Here is a 20,269-nt window from a genome sequence, read left to right on the forward strand (position 1 = left end):
CAAAGCAGCAGACTTATATGTGAGTCAGATTGCAGAAGAAAAAGAAATTCAGAGTTGAATTCAACTGTTTACATCAGTTCAATTGTGAAGATTACAGAGAATGAACTATTCAAAACATCTGTGAATACATAGAATCAAGCCATCTCAACCTCTGAGAATGCTCAGAGATTGAATGAGATTAGTTTTAATAAGCTGTTCACTGTAGTGGTCTGAGCGGGTGAAGAGAGACAGTATAATATATGAGACAGAATTACAAAAGATGAAAGCTGCTGAATCTAGTCACTGAATACTGTATTATATAGAGATCATGTAAGAGTAGTGACTAGCAGATAAAGAAAAAGTGTAAGAAAAGAAAAGAAATAATGAATTAATTATCAACTGTAAGAGTCAGTTATAAAAGATAAATATTATCATATACACTTCATTCATTTTCATATATCATATATTTAATCTATTTCCAATGCCACATCACCTGAAAAACATCAAAAATAAAGAAAATCTCAAAACTCGAGATCTGTAAGAAATTCAAGAGCTGTAAGTCACTCTTGTAATAACACTGTACATATCTCTGATTCCTCTATCACTCTGTGTACAATATTAATGTCATTTATTGCAAGATTAGCTGGAATACCAATATAGAAATGCATACATGTACATGTAGAAAAATTAAAGAAGAGCATGAGACCCGCAGGACCAGGAGCCAGAACAGGAGAAATGAAGATGAAAGAAACAGAAGAAGAAGAAGATACAGAACTGAATAAATGACAGCAGAAGTCACTCAGAGCTGAATGCTTATAATCTGATGTGTACACAATCTTTCTCACAGAGAAGAAAGAGAAAGTGATGAGAGAAGCTTGAGAGTGAGAGAGAGTAGTCTCTGCAGTGTTATCATCTTTGATTAGAATGATCTCTGATGCTGAAGCAACTAAGAATCATTATTAGTGTATGAAAATTGAAAAATCAGAGATAAGAACAGTTACTGAATGAACACTCACTGATCTTAGAGTTGTACACACAATTACAACATGCACAAGGCTTCTCAGAAAGAGAGAGAGAGACATGAGAGAATGCAGAAAGTAGAATACAGTATGCAAACAGCTCATTCTCATAATGACATCTCAGACAGAGTGTACAAGCCTCACATCTGTGAGTGTAAAAGAGTATAACATTCATATTTCTGTTTCTGAAAACACAGATATTCTTCATCTGCATCATGAAGTTGAATGACAGATATCAGAGAATAGGCTGATATGAATCTATCATTCTGAAGGAATTTATCAGAGCAGATGTACCTACAATATTGAATTTGATAATTGTGAAAAGTTTCTTAGTATCTATGAATGTCATGACTTCATGCACAGTAAAACTCATAATGATTTTCTCTAAGAATAGAAAAATCAGTATCAGAAAGAAAAGATGAAAAGAAAAAGACTTATAATCTTAACACTGTTAAGAAGAAGAACAATTCTCTGAAATGAATGAACAATTCTCTCATCACAAATATTTAAAATGAATGTAATAATCAGCATTCACAACTGAGCTTCAGATAGTTGTGTTATATGCAGTCTTCATACAATAAATTATTCTAGAAGTTGATAGAAAGAACAGAAGTGTATATACTGACAAACATGGTTCATTAAGCCTACACAACATCTCCTTGAAAAAGAGAGAGCTGATAATGAAAGCAGAGGCAGTAAAACCAGAGAGAGCAGAAGTAGTGAGAGTGAGAGTCACAGGAACAGAAGTAGTAGAAGCAGGAAAACCAGACACAGGGGCAGGTGTAGAAGATTGAGAGAGAACAGCAGAGAAAGAAACAGAGAGAACAGGGAGAAATGCAGAAGACCTGGCCACACATAGACTGGCCGCTGAGACCATGAATTTCACATTTGGTCTCATTTGGTCTGGTCTCATACATTTCTTGGCGTGAATCCCGCTGGGACTGGCTATCAAAAAAACATGTAAAGTGACTATATATCAGATCTTAAAATGGAACCATGACTTGAAAAAAATGAGAAAGTGGTCCCATTTGGTCTCATTTAGTCCCATTCTTGGTATAAAGTTACTATTTTTAGACATTTTAAGGTTTTTTTTAGACTATTTTTAATTTTTTAAAAAGTAACACTTTTTGATAACACTCAAATGAGATTTAAAGTCATTTAAAGCAATAAAAATAATTTAAATTGAGAAGTGAAAATCATGGTCTCATTTGGAAAATGTGACAAGAGTAGACAGTAAGTCTCACTGAAACAGTATGAAACTACTATCTAATGTTAAAACCATGTAATGGGATCAGTCAAATTGGTAATGAGACTATCAAAAAATCTGGTCCTGGTCTCAGACACGGTCACACGGTCAGTCTAGTCACACATGACACAGGCAATTTCTTCATTATCATGTTCTTCAAGTTCTTAATCAATGATTCAACATCAGGTTCACTATCATTGATGAATGCAGATCTGTCAACACATGAAGATTCTACATGAATAAAAACAAACATCAGCATCTGTGTTCATGCAAAATTGTGCCAGAAAACATGATCAGAAACTCACTGAGAAGGAAATGAAAATAGTTGAGAGTATATGAGAAGATGAAGAGGATGTATCATTCATGATAATATATTCTGATAATTGTTAAAAGATAAACAAGTTCTGACTATGTTTCACAACATGTTACACTTACTGCTAATGAACTGCCTGGTATGAGCACTACAATGATGCTTATTATGAGAATGAGAGGCCATTACCAGGAATGTGTACAATGTGATAGATGAACAGAGAGAAAGAGTTGAACAGAAGAAGAGATAGAAATCTTGAATGAGATAGTAACATTTGATGATGATGATGATGAAGAAGATGATTGAAGAATGAAAAAAGTTAGTGAATAAGTGATGTAATATAGTGGAAGTTTCTTTGTAAGAGTGTATGCAGAATGCTAGCTGAATCAGAAATAGGTCACATAATTGCAAAATGCTAGTGATGAGCTAATTCACATGAAGCTAGAGTGTATGACATGGTCACATGAGCGTGACTGAATCTGGTGAGAGAGAATGTGGTTCAGAAGAATGTATGACTGTCAGATAATAACACGGCCGCTTCCGAACTAGTGTACAAATGTAAAGGGGGCCATAGCAGCCACTAATTAATTTAGTGTATGATATTACAATATATAAGAAGCCGGCGTACGCCTGTAATCGTACACTGGCTTAAGCAACCTTTTGAATCACACTGAGACTCGCTATTAAAAAAACATGTAAAGTGACTATATATCAGATCTTAAAATGAAACCATGACTTGAAAAAAATGAGAAAGTGATCTCATTTGGTTTCATTTAGTTCCATTCTTGGCATAAAGTTACTATTTTTAGACATTTTAAAGTTTTTTTTAGACTATTTTTAATTTTTTAAAAAGTAATGCTTTTTGGTAACACTCAAATGAGATTTAAAGTCATTTAAAGAAATAAAAATAATTTAAATTGAGAAGTAGAAATCATGATCTCATTTGAAAAATGTGACAAGAGTAGACAGTAAGTCTCACTGAGACAGTATGAGACTACTATCTAATATTAAAACTGTGTAATGAGATCAGTCAAATTGATAATGAGACTATCAAAAAATCTGGTTCTGGTCTCAGACACGGTCACACGGTCAGTCTAAGAACTCAGCAGATGAATTCTTTCACAGATCAGACTATGTTAAGAAGATCAGAGTAACAGATATAAAGAGACTAGAGAAGACAGAAAAGCTTTACAGAATACTCAGACTGAGTATTATAAAGAGATTGACTGAAGAGTCTCTTAATTCTCTATAAGAGAAGAGAGAAGAGAGAGAAAAGAAGTCTGTATAACTACTTTCTACAATACTGAGAGTCAATACTCTGAAAATCTCTGTAAGAATCTTTGAAGAGAGTATCTATAATCTGAAGAGTTTGCAGACTTTAAGAAGTACTGTGAAAGACCTGATGTAAGAGAAAACAGAGTATAAGTCTTTATAAGATCTTCTATTCAGATTGTCTGAACTGCAACTGAAGAATGAATATACTCAGTATATTCAGAAACTGCTCACAGCAGAAATCAATCCTGCAGAAATAAAGAATTAAAGAGACTTAAATAATCTCTTATAAAGAGAGAGCTGAATTTATGTATCTATAAATGAGTTTCTATACATAGAACTTATTAAAAGATATCATGACTCTTCTCTAACAGATCATTTTATAGATACTAGAACTTATAAGTTACTTATAAGAAAATACTTCTGACTGAAGATATGAGAACTTATGAAGAAGATAGTGAATTCTTGTACTGTTTATCAGAATTTGTGAGTAGTATAGTTCAGATTATATAAAGAACTTACTTCTCTACTCATTCTATAAGAATCTTGAAAATAGCTAGAAATGAATGCTCTTATAAGCCTCTCTGAAAGCAAGAACATATATAATGCCTGCTTTGACAGTGTGCTGATAATAGTGAATCACTTTATTAAGATAACACACTTTATACTCATCTGTAAGAACTTGAAGTCAAAGAATTTGACTCACATCTTCATCTGTAATATAATCTGATTGCATGAATTGTCTACAAACATTATCTCAGACAGAGAATTAATCTTTATAGAAGAATTTTGATCTGATCTGATAACTATACTGAAGATCTTATAAGATCTAAGCATAGCTTTTTATCAATAGACAGATGATCAGATAGAATATCTGATAAGTATATTAAAACAGTATCTGCAGTGCTTTATTAATTATAATTAGAATGACTGAGTACATTGATTATCACTCACAGAGTTTGTATATAACAACTCAAAGCATGTCAGTACAGATAAAACTCTCTTTGAGATACTTACTGAGACTTATCTGCAGATGATCTTGATGAACCTGTGAGAGTATACTATAGAGTGTGATAATATCTGTGAACAGACTGAGAGAATTCAGAAGATTCAGAAGAAAGCTTATAAATTCTTAAGAAAGACTTAAGAGTATCAGAAGAGATACTATGACTTCAAGTATATTATAAAGAGTTTCAAGAAAGATGATAGAGTCTGACTGAGTCTAGAAAACATCATCATGTAAAGATCTAGTAAGAAGCTGAATCTCTTATAGACAGAGTCTTATAAGATTATGAAGAAAGTTAGCTTATAGTTTTATAGATTAAAACTGTTATCTGAGTTATAGATACACAATATTTTTTATATCTCTTTACTTTATAAATATAAGAAATTCTTAGAAGAGAACTCTGTGACTCATCACTCTGTTCATGAAGTACTAAAGAATGAATGAGAATATCAGATCAAAGAGATTATTAACTCAGAGAAGTAAGATTATGAGCTCTGATTTAAAATTCAGTGATAAGAATATTCTGATAAGATGAATAAGTTCACTTGAGAACTATTCAGACAGATAAGATATCTGCAGAAGCTGAGACATGACTTTCATACTATGAATTCTGATAAGTCAGAATAATACAGTCTTTGCTAAGAATCTAATTATAATAAAGATATTAACACTGTCATTTACAAGCTCTAGTCTACAAGATGATGAGTTTCTACTGAGATGAACAGTTCACAGTGTATACAAGAGAAGAAGAAATCATGCTCTTATTAAAGCTAAAAAATAAGAAAATAAACAGAGCTATGAACACAATTTAGAGATTAATAAAGAAAAAATAAAGAAAACTTATACTCACACTCTCAACATCTGTGATACTCAATTCTCTCATAACTACTAATTTCTTTCTTTAAAGAAGCAGAGAGTATCATGTTCATGATACAGATAATTATTATATTTAACATGAAGATTATCAGAAATGCACAGACTTCAGAAAAGCTGAATATCAGAGTATACACAGTTGTGACAGAGTCTTGAGAACTGATTATCTGTATGTATGATCAGATATTTCTCACAAAGCTGTATCTACTCTCTCAGTTATACTGAAGTATTCAGTCTGAAAATAATTAAGATACAGAGAGAAGACTCATCTGTTCAGATTAACTCTTATCACAAATTCATGATATTTATATTATCTTAATTACTCAGATTTTGCAGGTATCTGAGAACTCATCTCTCATTGATAATGAGATTGTGAAAATGCACTGTGATGTGAGAATCATTGATAGAGAATCTAGATATATTCACATATACCTGATCAGAGATTGTGTAAGCAGAGAAGAGATAGTTATAGGTCTGTGAAACTGTAGAAGACACTGACAATACTGAGAGCTTTACAAGAACTGTCAGCTAGAATCTGTAAGAAATTACTTATAAGAAGACTTACAGTAAAGAGAGAAACTGTGCTGCTTAAAGCCAGAAACTGATCTGAGAGAGACATGAAGTTGGCCACTGACCTGAAGATCAGATATGATAATGAGACTGAGAGAGATGAGAACATAATTATAAGCAGCAGTGTTCTCACTTCATCAGTTAGTAAAAAGTGATCAGAGAAGTCACAGAGACACTCATAAGAAGCTCAGTAGTAATCAAACATTATTTATAAAGATATTGAAATTAAAAAAATTTTTATTCTTAAGAAGTTCTTGAATTAATATATAGATATTGTCAGAAACACTCTCTCTCTATTATCTGAGTGAAAACACTTCACAGATAAATGAGAATACTCACAGTTTATAAGAATAAAAGCTGTTATAGAAAAAGAGAAAAGAAGATGAGATTTTATAAACAGATCTGAAATATTTATACTACTCTAGAGAGATTTATTTACACTGTGAATAATTCTGTGAAACAGTCAGATCACTTTAGTAAATAAGAGTGATTATGAATTACAGATCTGAATCTTTTTATATAACTATAAAGAGTGATTACAGACTGCAGATATCTTGATTCTATAATTCTATAGAGTTAATAAAAGAATAGAAAATTCCTCACAATTCTATAGTATTAAAAAACAATAATTTGTAAGAATAAGTGAAAGATTAACTTATAAATACTTCTCTTTAATGAGAGTGATCTTATAGAGAGTAATTCATCTGTGAGATAAATCTGTATAATAATTACATAAGAATCTTATAAAAATAATTAAGAGTTAACTGAAACTCTTCTATATAAAAGATACAAGATGAATCTATATAATAGTTAGAGAAGAATTTATAAATTATAAAGAATCTCATAGAATAAGAAACTGAGTAACAGACTCTTTTCTCTTCATAGTAATAAGAGATTTTTTCTCACTGAAATTTTTTATAGATATGAAGAGTTTTTAGTGAGTATCACTGCAGTGCTGAGCTGATTCTATGAAGTTACTCAGTGAAAGGCTTCACAGACAAAGTCTTAGAGAGAGAGAAGTATATAAGAAATTCTGCTTCTTACAGATTCTTTATCTCTATTTCTATCTCTTATATAATTAATAGAGCTAGCAGCTCTTGACTATACACAACTATATAGACTGGAGTTCATAAATACTATTCACAACTCAGCTTGAATGCTATTATACATTTAATTTCTACATTTTATCTTTCTACCGCGAATACTTCTAGTAGTTAACAGTATATATCACATCAAGCTGCAAACATCTGAATAATCGCCTGCGAGCACTTATTCTTACAGAAACATTGACATCTTATATTAGTTCTGATAAGTGTTTACAGAATCTCACTTAACTAGTGACTTGACTTACAGTAGAGAGTTCTACCCCGTATCAAGCCTTACTAATTAAGCTCAGCCTCTATTACATGAGGACTTTCATGAGTAAGAAGTAACAGGTGTCAGTGATGAGATTTGAACTCACATATCTCTAATGTATGCAGTCTTGATTACCAGTCTTATCAACTGAGTCATGCTGATTATATCTGCTATCTATTACTGTTATAATTTCAATATTACTCAGAGTTACTGTGATATTACTTCTATACTTATATTCAAGAGTTCTTCTATATTATTATTAGATATATTGTTTATTAAATGTATAATATCTATGAAATCTGAAGAAGTGTAATTATATAAATATCTTATATATCTGAGTGTCAGAACTCTCAGATCTTTTACTGATATTCTCTTATAAGATCTTATTACAGAGTCAGAGTAACTGATAAGTAAGCTTCTATCTAAGAACTCAGTATCTGTTTAACTGTTTATTTCTCTTTCTTATATATTATTACATGTTCAGATATCTTCTTAATAAATAATTGTTTCTAATGAGAAGATAATATATGAATAATTGTTTCTAATAAGAAGATGAAGAATGTTTTTCAAGTGTAAGAAGTCTATGCTGAATAGATCAGTATAATATATAGATCTTATATATTAAAGTGAAAAATGTTAAAGAAGAAAAAGAAAGAGAAAGTATGAGAATCAGTAATCAAAGTGAATATTTATACATGTATGTGATAATGTACGCAGTGAAGCTTCAGAGTGGAAGAATTTATACATATATATAGCAGCTAAGAATCAGTGATTGAGAATAGCTGAGAATCAGAGTATATGCATTTGAGAATAGCTGATCAAAACATATGCGTTCATGACAGCTGAGAATCAGCGATTAAGAATGAGATGATAGACATCTATGAAGTGTAATGAAATAGTCTATATAATTGATCAGGCGCAGCCTGCCACAATATTCTAATTTAGAAAAGATAAAGTAGAGACTCTTTTTCTTAATCTTTCTATTATATACTCTGTTCATAGAAGCTTATGAAGCTCTCTCTTTCTACTCAGTAGTCATATATAAATCTCTCTATGTCTTATTATCTTTTCTCAGTAAATCTATTCTTCATTATTCTGACTCTTACAGAGTCAGTCAGTGATTCACTCTCTGCAGATCTGTAACTCTCACAGTGATTTATAAGTAATAAATAAGAGTTATCAGTTTCTTCAGAGTTAAGAACTTAGAGTCTTGTTTAATAAGCTTATTCTACATGTCTTTATTTAGTCTCTTTATAAACATCATTATTCAGATCTTGTTTCAGAACTCTGTTTTTATAGATCTTAATTCATATTATAATTTTATAAAGTACTGTGAGTAATCTTCATCAGATTTCTCATCTCTTTTTCTAATATTAATAATCACAGTTCAGATATTCTCTGTTCAGCTTACAGAGTTTCTTAACTTATTCTCTAGATAAATCTTGAGAGTAGATTAGTAAGATCTCTTATAATCATTCTCTAGATAATTCAGTCAGTTCTTGACTTCAGTGTAGTAGAGATCTGTTATTATATAGATAATAACTTCTTCATCTTTCATATCACACAGCTGAGCTTGTAAGTCAATTTCAAATAAAAACTTGTAAAAGCTTTTATAGATTGTGATTCAGTAAGTAATCTTAAGTGATTATAGCTTAAGAAAGTTTCTTTTCAGTTCATAGATATCTCTGAAGATTATGTCTAGAGACTCAGTTCAAGAGTGTTTACAGATAGTAAGTATTTCTTATAGAAAAATAGCTTGATTCTGTAGAAGATACTCAAGAATGTTCTTCACTGAGATTAATTTATTCATGAGTTCAGAGACTTTCTCTGTCACAGATACAGAGAATAATATTCTGTGAGTAATTGATAAATTCTCTGAAACTTCTTTTATAAGAGTTATTCATAATTCAGATAACTGCTTCTGAGTGTCTACAGTAGAGTTTACAGAGATTAAAGTATATAAGTTTCTAGTTCTTTCAGTTATAAATTATAATAGATAGTTACTGACTGACTGAGCTTGAAATGTAAGAATAAGTGCTTACAGATAATTATTCAGATGTTTACAGCTTGATATAATATATACTATTAACTACTAAAAGTATTTGTGATAGAAAGATAAAATGTAGAGATTAAATGTATAATAGTACTTAAGCTGAGTTATAAATAGTATTCACAAACTTCAGTCTATATAGTTGTGTGTAGTCAAGGGCTGCTAACTCTATTAATTACATAAGAAATAGAAATAGAGGTAAAGAATCCGTAAGAAGCAAGATTTCTTATAATCTTATACATCTGAGATGTCAGAACTCTCAGATCTTTCACTGATATTCTCTTATAAGATTTTATTACAGAGTCAGAGTGACTGATGAGTAAGCTTCTATCTGAAAACTCAGTGTTTACTTAGCTGTTTAATTATTTTTCTGTTTCTTATATATTATTACATATTCAGATATCTTCTCAGTGAATAATTATTTCTAATAAGAAGATAATGAATGTTTTTCAAGTATAAGAGATCTACACTAAATAGATCAGTATGATATTTATAGATCTTATATAACAAAGTGAAAAACATTAGAGAAGAAAAGAAAGAGAAAGTGTGAGAATCAGCAATTGAAGTGAATATTTATACATGTATACAGTGATGTATGCAGTGAAACTTCGAGGCAGAAGAATAGAAATTCTGTAGATTTTCAGCTGAGAATCAGCGACTGAGAATTGAAGTGATAGAAATCTATACAGTGTAACAGAATAGTCTATATAATGAATCAGACACGTCACACAGCCTGTCTAGACTAACTATGTAACTGTGTCTGAAATCAGAACCAGATTTTTTAATAGTCTTATTATCAATTCAACTGATTTCATTACATGATTTTAATATTAGATAGTAGTCTTATACTGTTTCAGTGAAACTTACTGTCTACTCTTATTATATTTTTGAAATGAGATCATGATTTTCATTTCTCAATTTAAATTATTTTTATTGCTTTAAATGACTTTAATAAGTATTATCAAAAAGTGTTACTTTTTTAAAAAATTAAAAATAGTCTAAAAAAAACCTTAAAATGTCTAAAAATAGTAACTTTATGTCAAGAATGAGACTAAATGAGATCAAATGAGATCACTTTCTCATTTTTTTCAAGTCATGATTTCATTTTAAGATCTGATATATAGTTACTTTACATGTTTTTTTAATGACTAGTCTCAGCAGAATTCACATCAAGAAATGTATGAAATCAGATTAAATGAGACTAAATGTGAAATTCATGATCCCGGCGGCCAGTCTAAGCCTGTCACACTTTACATGTTTTTTTAATGATTTGTCTTAGCAGCATTCACATCAAGAAATGTATAAGATTAAATTAAATAAAATTAAATGTGAAATTTATAGTTTCAGCAGTCAGTCTAGTATTTATACTTCTGTTTAAGAGTTCTCTTATATTATCAGTAGATATAGTTATATTATTTATTAAATATATAATATCTGTGAAATCAGAAGAAGTATAATTATATAAATATTTTATATATCTAAGATATTAGAACTTTTAGATCTTTTACTGATATTCTCTTATAAAATCTTATTCTATTTATAAGATCTTATTATAAGATCAGAGTAACTGATAAGTAAGCTTTTATTTAGAGACTCAGTATTTACTTAACTGATTATTTATTTCTCTATCTCTTATATATTATTATATGTTTGAACATCTTCTTAATAAGTAATTATTTTTAATGAGAAGATAATGAATATTTTTCAAGTGTAAAAAGTCTACACTGAATAGATCAGTATTAATATATAGATCTTATATAATAAAAGTAAAAAACATTAGAGAAGGAAAAAAGAGAAAGTGTAAGAATCAGTAATTAAAGTAAATATTTATACATAACAAGATAAAGCTTCAGAGTAAAAGAATAGAAATTCTGTAAGTTCTTCAGCTAAGAATTAGTAACTGAGAATCAAAGCTTTTAATAGAAATCTATAAAGTGTAATGAAATAGTCTATATAATTAATCAGATACAGCTTATTATAGCTTAACTTTATTATCATATTTCTAATACAGAGTCTCACTAATAATAAGAGTATTATAGATCTTATAAAGATAACAGTTATTATAGTCTGAAGTAAGTATATTAATATACATTTTCATTTTTCATATTAACAGTTAAATCAGAGACTTATTAATTTGAAATATACTTCTATTACTTAGATAATAGTGAATAAACTCACTAAATCCCTAGACACTGTGACATTTGCATGATTCATAATTTTATTAGGTCTTACAGGCAGAAAAGCTGGGAATGCTTAATTTTTACATTTATATTTGATTTTGACAGACTATCTTGATGATTCTTGTTATCTCAAGAGAGAGTGTTGACCGTTACAGCCGTTGCGGTTAGCGATCTCCCTAGATCACGTGACCCACAACTATATTAAGCTCTTTGTAGATAGATCTATCAATACAACCTTCAACTATTCTACATAAACATCAGAACGGACGGCTACATTGCTTTAATACAAATCGGAAAGCCACCTTGAGCAAACGTGGTAAACAAGGTGAACGGAACGGATTATCTTATTTCCGGGTATATTTTGAAAACAACTCTCCACCAAGATTTCTACAACGCGCCTAGGCCTGACTTATGAGACGGTGGACAGAGATTTGAGATACAGGGTAGCACAATCCCATGCGAGGGAAGAGAAGTTGATAGATAGCAATTGAGAATCGAGCACCTCCGTTTAGAGCAACATAAAAGGGAGCAAGATGCACCCCGAATCCTGAGGCAGGGGCAAACATTCAACAGAATCAAACAACCGAAACCTCTCTGCCAAACATTGACAGCCCACTGCGGTTTACCGTTTTGCGGTCTAACAAATATTATTCCCTGCCAGAGATGCGCAGTACCGGAAAGACACCAGTGTTTTCATCAACACTAAATAAATAATAACTACCAGATAAATATTCCTGCGCTCCCGATCTAAAAACCCAACTTTGAACCATCTTTCCAAGAAGCGGATCAACTGCATTATCTTTGGTTGTATTCTCCTCACCGTGGTCTTGACATCATGCGGTTCCCTACTTCCATACCGAAACGACTATCTAATTTCGCAACCAGCCGCACTTGCGTCTATCGCTCTCTACATACCAAGCAGGCAGAAATTATCACCCTTGACTATAAAGGGTCCCTCGTAACTCAGAATGTCAACGTTGATTTAAGGAATGCCCACGAAGCTTTCACAATGTTAAAAGTCCCAGGGGTTGATCAGCCCTTCTACCAGCAGTGCGCTGGTGGTGACCGAGCTCTTTTGCCCCAGTAGAGTAGCCTACAGGTTATGAGACCGTTAAGCGTGAGCCCCGCTGTGGTCAACATGCATGGGTCTGATCCCAGGATGGACTTAAGAAATATAAATCCCAAAAACAAATACCCTGGACATTTAACAGTGCCAAGAGACATTCTAGGAGTGTGCCCTAGGAGTGAGCCCTTGAAAGATTGAGCCCTAGGAGTGAGTTCACTGAGAGGAGCCACTAAGAGGAGCCACTGAGAGGAGCCACTGAGAGGAGTACTCTGTGGTAGCTGGTCCGAGGGGGGGGAGGAGCTTTGGTGCCGTTAGACTTTGCGGGTTTGGACATTGTGATCGATAATGATATAGCGATAACGTGTTTCGGCTCGCGGATATTGGAATGGAAAAATAGTTTTGCTGAGTTTCCTTGATCAAGTCAATTCATTGCCTCAGGATTCGGAGGAGATCTTGCGTCCTTATATGCTGTTCATTCACTGAGTAGAGCGAACCCTCTCTGCATATATCTATGTAGAATATGTTGTCCATACCGGCCTAGAACATCCTGGGCACACTACACTATGCGCTATAGATGTCTATGTCTGATCTTGTGTTCCTGCCTTCATTGCGACGTCGAAGCACAAAAAGGGACGGTTGTTGAGAAGATGGGATATTCAATTGGTAGACAGCTCAGAGGAAGACAAACTAGATGCCGGGTTTGTTATCCCTTGAACCCCGTGCGGCCGAGCAGGACGAAGAGTTGCTGCTTCTGAAGATGATTAGAAAGTGAGAATTTTCATATCATGCAGCAGTGGGATAACTCATTGCATGGGAAACCCCCTGCAGAAAGGGAACTTCCCAACAATGTTAGGGAAAACCCTGAGAGGAAAGCTTTGGAATATGCAGATTTAGGGATATCTCAAACTAGGCTCAAGATAGAGAGAGTCTCATGATGAAGCATGGTAAAATTCTAGCATCATTGTAAAATGTATTATTGTTGGTAGGAATTCCTAGCCAAGTAGGCTTAATCAGTATTGCGAAAAGCAAATCGTGGTTCTGACAGCTTCACTAGGTGGAAAAAAGTTCTTCAGGCGACTGCTTGGGCACCAAATATGTCATGTCTAGGATAATCAATATTTCGAGAGCATGGTGGGGCGTTTGCTCTGATCGTGCATCTGCCTGACGTCTAGCCTTTAAATCTAACCATGTTCTTCAGCAGGGTAGAAGCTCCAAGATCACCTTTTCCATCACATCATCAACCACAGTCGTCTTCATTTGAAATGATCGATTTCTCATACAAGAAGTCATGTCCCTCACCCAAAACAGCCCCGACAGTGACCTGAGTAGGCTCAGCTTCGTCATTGTAGAAAAGATTTCCTCGAAGCTCATTGAGATGCTGCAGATGCATTTACAATCAAAGAAGATCTCATACATAGTTCACTGACACAGTCAACTGAAGTGAAATGTGACTGTGATGCCATCTTTGATGATTTTGAAACAGTAAGTTGGAAACATGAAAACCTAAGAAACAGGACTGATTGAAGGATAGAATCTCAAACCTAACATATCATCAGTCAAGGATAAGCCTTGCCTTCATCATTGTTTTGTCTACTTTCACTAGTTCCTCAATCTGTTGACTATTTTTAAACCTCCTGTTGGACAAGAGCTATTCACTGTGTTAATTGTGATTAAATCAGGTTCTGGATTTCCACTCTTGTGTTTAGGGTCTCATGGAGAAGAGACCGAAGGTGAGAAATCCCCTGTGGTTTCTATAGTGAAAGTTCCCCAGGAAGATGGTATTATTGCTATCATTGATGCAAACCTAGCGCGGCAGGATTCTCCGGTGAAACATAAAGACAGTGAAGGTTCCTGCATTTTACTGGCGTACTGACAAGAGTATGAAATATGATCTATGTCAAGAGGAGGCTCAGACTTCCAAATGTATTTTCAAGTCTTTGCATTATTAAATAGTATTCAACGAAACACTCTGATTCACTCAAAACTCAATGATGAACTAAAATCCGCCCAGGCTTGCATTTCAACATTTTTGTTCGTATAGAATTCAATGAAAGCATGATCAAAACCTGATTGAAAGACTATTTCTGTTGTGTCTCCAGTATCAATATTCATATTATTATTCTGCTGCCCTATTCCTACACTAGTACTAGTACTCGCAAAGAATTTATTTCAATCAACATCATCAACTGACTGAGCCTGAAGGTCCGCTGGGGCCTTCAACTGCATTGTTCCAGGTAATGTGAAACTTCCACCCTCGTCGCTGGGTTGTAATGTACATGGTAAAGTTGAGTCTTCCCCTGATGTAGTTGATGACAGCGTCGCGGGCTGTACAGCTGCCTCTTCAGTTGAAATATTCAGTTCCATGAGAGATCCCGGGCCTGAATTGCAAGGAGGAAGTTGAGAAAGCAAGGCAGGGTATTAGGATGGAATATTCAAAAACAATCCACATTTACCATTAGGCTCTTCAGAAAGATGATCCTCGCTGTCATTTGAAGGAGAACTTGGTTGAAGAATCGATGCAATCTGTATATCTAGTGCCGCTGTTGATGATTTCAGTATTCTGGCATTGAGATGCGGCCGTTTCCTTCCTTTGAAATTATGTACCTCAATTTTACCTGGGGAGGTTGAGTGAGACACTACATACAGTTAGAATATAATGAAAAATTACTATTGAATGAACTCACAAATAGAAGCAACTTGACTTTGCTCACTTTGAAGCAACTTGTCATCCATAGCCAGCTTGAACAGGTGTTTCCTCAAGCCCAGTGTCTGCATGTGATGAGGGCTCCCTGTTTCTTGCATTGCTGGACAATGCTGTAGGTGACTTTCAAAACAACCAATGCTATAAAATAAAGCGCGGCAACTGCAATGTACATTGCAAGCAACATCATCTTTTATTAACAGCTTTTCTCATGATATAAAATGATGACTTACGTGAGTGATAGTGCTGAACCATATGTTGTCTTTTGCTGAAGGGTGTACTTTTCTGGACACAATCATGATGAGAGCAGAGCTGAAGCGCGTCCCGGTCTGAGACTTGGGATTTCAGTGTCAGTTGAGAGCTATTACTGCTGCCTGCCTCGCCGGTTATTCATTCATTTGTAACATAAGCATCCTGACAGCTCAGAGTGTATAGAGTGTTTGCTAGCTGAGCTATAAGATTGAATATCCACTGCTTCTAAAAGTAAGCCCAGAGAATTGATGACCAGTAATTAGGGATAATCAACCTTGTCGGGTCGAAGGTGACTCTGCACATCTGTCTGAGAGGAGAAAGTCAAAGCACAGTGGGGACACGGCCACTCGCCGTCAGCTTGAGAAGTCATTGTCACTCGAAATCTTGAATTGTAGAAGTTCAGTTTGATCATCCAGAGCAATATACGGAAGTAGGGAGCGTCCGATACATGCTTTCCTGCCGGGGCGATTTAATGTCCTAGATGTGAATTCTGTTATCGGGAAGCTTTGGAAGCGTCTCGAACAGGCCAATCATAACAGAACCTTGTACGGGAGCTTCTCGGCACGGGAGAACGGGAGGGCTTCCGTTAGTTAGTTACCACGTCACCAGCTCAAGTGCATGCATGCCTCTTGAGCGAATCAAGTGGAGCAAGCTAGCAAGACCGCAGCCGGGAAGTCCCAAATCTAAGTAAGGAGCAGACCAACCAGAGCGTCTGTAATGCCATTGGACTGGACATCACTGCGCTGTGAGTTAAGACAATAATTCCACCATGTGTTGTTTACTGTCGTTAGGCATCAGCGCATGGGTAGGACCAAATGAGGCTGTCATTCGGCTAATGTGCTTGATCTGAGGTTCTTTCCGAAGATGGGAAGCTAGATGTCACATGATATAGCTAAAACACTAAATGGTGGCATATGGAGGAAGCCCTGATTGGGCCATTGGCTTGGCGGTGGGGATTGCTAATATTTTCTCTTGTTCGCAAGGCGCTAACTCCGAAACGTGTCAGAGCAACGAGCTCCAATTGACAGTGCGAGACTGATGCTGCCCTTGTTTCAAGAACGAACTACGCGCCCGAAATATAATGCTCTTCCCAGCAGTTTATTATAAGAACCTCTGCACATTTGTGCTCTCGACGCATCCTGGCATGATAAAGGAGCTAAAAATTTATAACCATATGCCTAGTTCAGTGACCTCCAACCCGTCTCGCAAGCGTCAGCATCCTGAGCCCCATCCATCCGACAGGTCGCGATTTCGGAAAAGGCAGAAGCTCAATGTGTCGGCATCAGCATATTGGGATAACCTGTCAAAGATTTGGTTAACCAAAGATGCATTAGACGAGTTGGATCGAAGAAACAGCCACCTGAAACCACTCAAGAACCATCATCAACCTCTCACTCAACAATTTCACACTGAGCTGAGAAAGCACTGTAATCCTTTTCAGTTTGCTCCGGCCTTTCTCCGTGATTGTGCAGCTTGTTCAAAGCAGATAAAAAGGGTTTCCAGATTGGGAGGACCTGACCTAACTGACCTTAGAAATGTACGTAACTACAAATACATGCGAATACACCATTGCTGATAATATTGCTGATAATATTGCCCAGTATCCTAAACCAGAAAACTTCCTTGAAAAAGCAATGAGCTCAAGGTCCCGGAGTAGAAAGCGACGCGCAGGTTCTCCTCCATCAACAAGAGCAGATACAAAGGGTACCACCAAGTCCACGAGCACCACACCCTATAATCGTAACTTCCAGCAGAATCTAATTGATCATGGCATTTACCCTGATGGATATGAATATCCAGATGGTCGAATACCAGCAATGCCAAAAAACTGGGAGGAGATCAATAAAACACTAGCTCAACCCCGATCCTCTCTTTCCCCATCAAACTTCTCTGATGAACATTTCCGGAAATTCAAACGAGCAGATACCCACGCATCTAAAGAACAACCAGTCACAACATCAGTGATTCCTATCATTGAAGGTGACATTGATGATCCCAAATGCGCCGGAGGGGGATACCCACTTGGAAATCTTGCCCCCTTAACTGATGGCACACTGGCTCAGGCCAAGCCAGATCACTTCTATGGCGCGCGTCCTGAACAGCTTGATCGTCAAATCCGCAACAAACTTAGTGATCATATTATTCCATCAACACAGGATGACCTTCCAATGGTACCGAACTTCTTTTTGGAAGCAAAAGGCCCTGATGGATCCTTGGCTGTGGCTACACGGCAGGCTTGCTATGATGGCGCACTAGGAGCTCGGGGTATGCATGCTCTTCAGTCATACCAACAAGATGGATCAACTTATGACAACAATGCTTACACTCTTACATCGACTTATCATGGCGGTACACTCAAGCTATACACAACTCATCTCACTGAGCCCGAAGGCCTAGGCCGTCACCCTGAGTATATTATGACCCAGCTCAAAGGCTGGTCAATGACCAGTGACCCAGGAACCTTTCGGCACGGAGCATCCGCATACCGAAATGCTCGGGACTGGGCAAAGGAAAGGAGGGATGAGTTTATTATGGCAGCAAATGAAACGCACGCAAAGGCCCAATCTCAGCTTCTTCATTCAACCTCTCAGCGCCAGACGGCTTCCGAGGCAGCTCTCACCTTGGACAACTCTGATCTATCGACATTGTCCGACCACACAGAGTATCAAGACACGCAATGGAGCTTCGCGGATACAACCGAAGAAGGAGGAGGAGAGTCTCAGATTCTTAGTAGACACACCAAGAAGCCGAGAGTTGGCTCCATTGTTGAAGGTAAGACAGCGGGTAATAAGACTACCCGAATTGATGATAAATAGGGCTCGTCATGCACACGGGGAAGCCATAACCTGCACCAGGGCAGCTTCCCTTTTTTTTAGGGTTGATCATAGTCATAAATAGCATAATATTATAATGATCAGAGTTTCTTCGCATAACTCTGGGACTTCCCACCGGGGCGTGGGCCTTTTTAAATCCACATAAATATAATACAATATGTTCTATATTCGTACAGCCTTTTCCCTTCTAGTCGTGCTCTATCTGGCGCAAGATCCGCCTTGTTTGATTTTCTGTCGTAGTTCAATAATCGATGCAAGTTAATCAAATTTTGTAAACATCGCCAGACATCCACGCGAAGCGTGGAGGGCGTACTGTGGATGTCATAGAAATCTCCCTCTGTTCGTAGGCACCAGTTCTCCGAACGTGATCAATGCACCCCCTCATCTGTTCGATGAACTGTCCCTAACTCATCAGCTAATGAATTCGGTGGACGATGCGGTCTTCCCGGCCACTCCCCGTCTGTCTCGAAGGAGGACCATTAGCGTAGACCCAGGGGCTGAATGCATATAAAGACAGCCTTCCTCCCACTTAGCTTCTATCGCTCCATCTTCCCTTTTCTCCTCACAAAGGTCATCCCAGCTTTGCAAACTATCCGACGCCACACTTCCATCATGAGTACCCGGACAACTCGAACCCGTAAGATCAAGGGATCAAAACCTGGCTCAGTGGATACCAGATACGGCAGTGATTCAAGTTCTGCTACAGGTGCAACAGAAACTCCCATTGTTCTGTTTATAATGGGTCGCAACTGACATCTGGACGCAGAACAGAATGATAGTATTGACCAAGGAACAACCATGGCCGAGAGGGCCGAGCAACAGAGCTCCTTTGACTCTCGGGAAAACATCTCCCTGAGCTCTACTGGTTCAACGAGACCGACATCTCCGGTACCAGTGACACGTATTTGGGAATTGACAGCTCATGGTTCTATACACTGTGAGGAAAACGCCGCTGGGAAAGCCGTCCATATCATTCTCTCCGGGAATCCACTGAATCTCCAACCTTCAAGATGTGTACCAGATTGGACTCGATCAATCCATACAGCTCTTGCAGAAAGCCAGCTGATAATTCCTTTCAGCAGATGTATAAACCTCTTAGCCAGGAAGAGGTGAGCTACATCCGGAAGAGGCTGGAAGAATATACAGAAGAAGTGAGGCAGCATATTCATAAATTAGATGGCTTTGACTGTGCAGTCATCCTCGCGGATGCCAGGACCCTATTTTCATATATTGCGCTCCTGGAGTTGATGATCAAAATCCAACAGGTACAGTTGCATTCCATACTTGAATTGAAGTGTGCTAACCGACACTGTGATATTAGACTGAGCCACGATCCAAGAAGAGAACCATGCAACCCGCTGGGGATGCGGGCCAGGGAAACTGTGGAAAGCGGCGGCGACGACATTAGGAACGCGCATGTAGATCTGCAGAGAATTCTGAGGAGAGGTGTAAATAGTTGAACACCCAATAATTTGTTTACCATCTGGGATTCAATTTGGGCAGTTCAGCATTTAATTATTTGTATCTATGTCATGAGGAGGTTGTAGCCCTTGCA

General features: G+C 36.2%; 4 protein-coding genes across 5 annotated transcripts; 2 read left to right on the forward strand and 2 right to left on the reverse strand.

Annotated features, from left to right (window-relative positions):
- Positions 1 to 810: 810 nt before the first annotated feature.
- On the reverse strand, positions 811 to 2,980 carry BDBG_16077 (uncharacterized protein; the record flags this gene model as incomplete). The annotated part of the gene is made up of 6 exons (XM_031724099.1): positions 811 to 925; positions 1,134 to 1,206; positions 1,446 to 1,469; positions 1,621 to 1,858; positions 2,373 to 2,475; positions 2,680 to 2,980. Coding segments are annotated over 6 exons (852 nt in total), but the record flags the coding sequence as incomplete, so codon positions are not given.
- A 9,126-nt stretch (positions 2,981 to 12,106) lies between these two features.
- On the forward strand, positions 12,107 to 14,155 carry BDBG_16078. 2 transcript variants are annotated; one of them, XM_031724101.1, is made up of 2 exons: positions 12,107 to 12,215; positions 12,289 to 13,024. In XM_031724101.1, the coding sequence occupies exon 2, from the start codon at positions 12,697 to 12,699 to the stop codon at positions 12,946 to 12,948; it is 252 nt and encodes an 83-aa protein (XP_031575714.1). In that variant the 5' UTR covers positions 12,107 to 12,215; positions 12,289 to 12,696; the 3' UTR covers positions 12,949 to 13,024. The 2 variants fall into 2 exon arrangements, with proteins under 2 accessions (XP_031575714.1, XP_031575713.1); XM_031724100.1 differs by having other exon boundaries at positions 12,107 to 14,155.
- A 941-nt stretch (positions 14,156 to 15,096) lies between these two features.
- BDBG_00281 (uncharacterized protein) lies at positions 15,097 to 15,702 on the reverse strand (the record flags this gene model as incomplete). Its single annotated transcript, XM_031719822.1, has 3 exons — positions 15,097 to 15,305; positions 15,381 to 15,563; positions 15,612 to 15,702. The coding sequence occupies 3 exons, from the start codon at positions 15,700 to 15,702 to the stop codon at positions 15,097 to 15,099; spliced, it is 483 nt and encodes a 160-aa protein (XP_031575715.1).
- Positions 15,703 to 16,890: 1,188 nt separating this feature from the next.
- On the forward strand, positions 16,891 to 20,122 carry BDBG_00282 (uncharacterized protein; the record flags this gene model as incomplete). The annotated part of the gene is made up of 5 exons (XM_031719823.1): positions 16,891 to 17,417; positions 17,482 to 18,652; positions 19,481 to 19,728; positions 19,794 to 19,979; positions 20,036 to 20,122. Exons 1-5 carry the CDS (start codon positions 16,962 to 16,964, stop codon positions 20,120 to 20,122), a joined length of 2,148 nt encoding a protein of 715 aa, XP_031575716.1. The 5' UTR covers positions 16,891 to 16,961.
- Between the last annotated feature and the right edge of the window lie 147 nt (positions 20,123 to 20,269).

Source organism: Blastomyces gilchristii, assembly GCF_000003855.2.
Source record: "Blastomyces gilchristii SLH14081 genomic scaffold supercont1.1, whole genome shotgun sequence".
Taxonomy (NCBI): Eukaryota; Fungi; Ascomycota; class Eurotiomycetes; order Onygenales; family Ajellomycetaceae; genus Blastomyces; species Blastomyces gilchristii.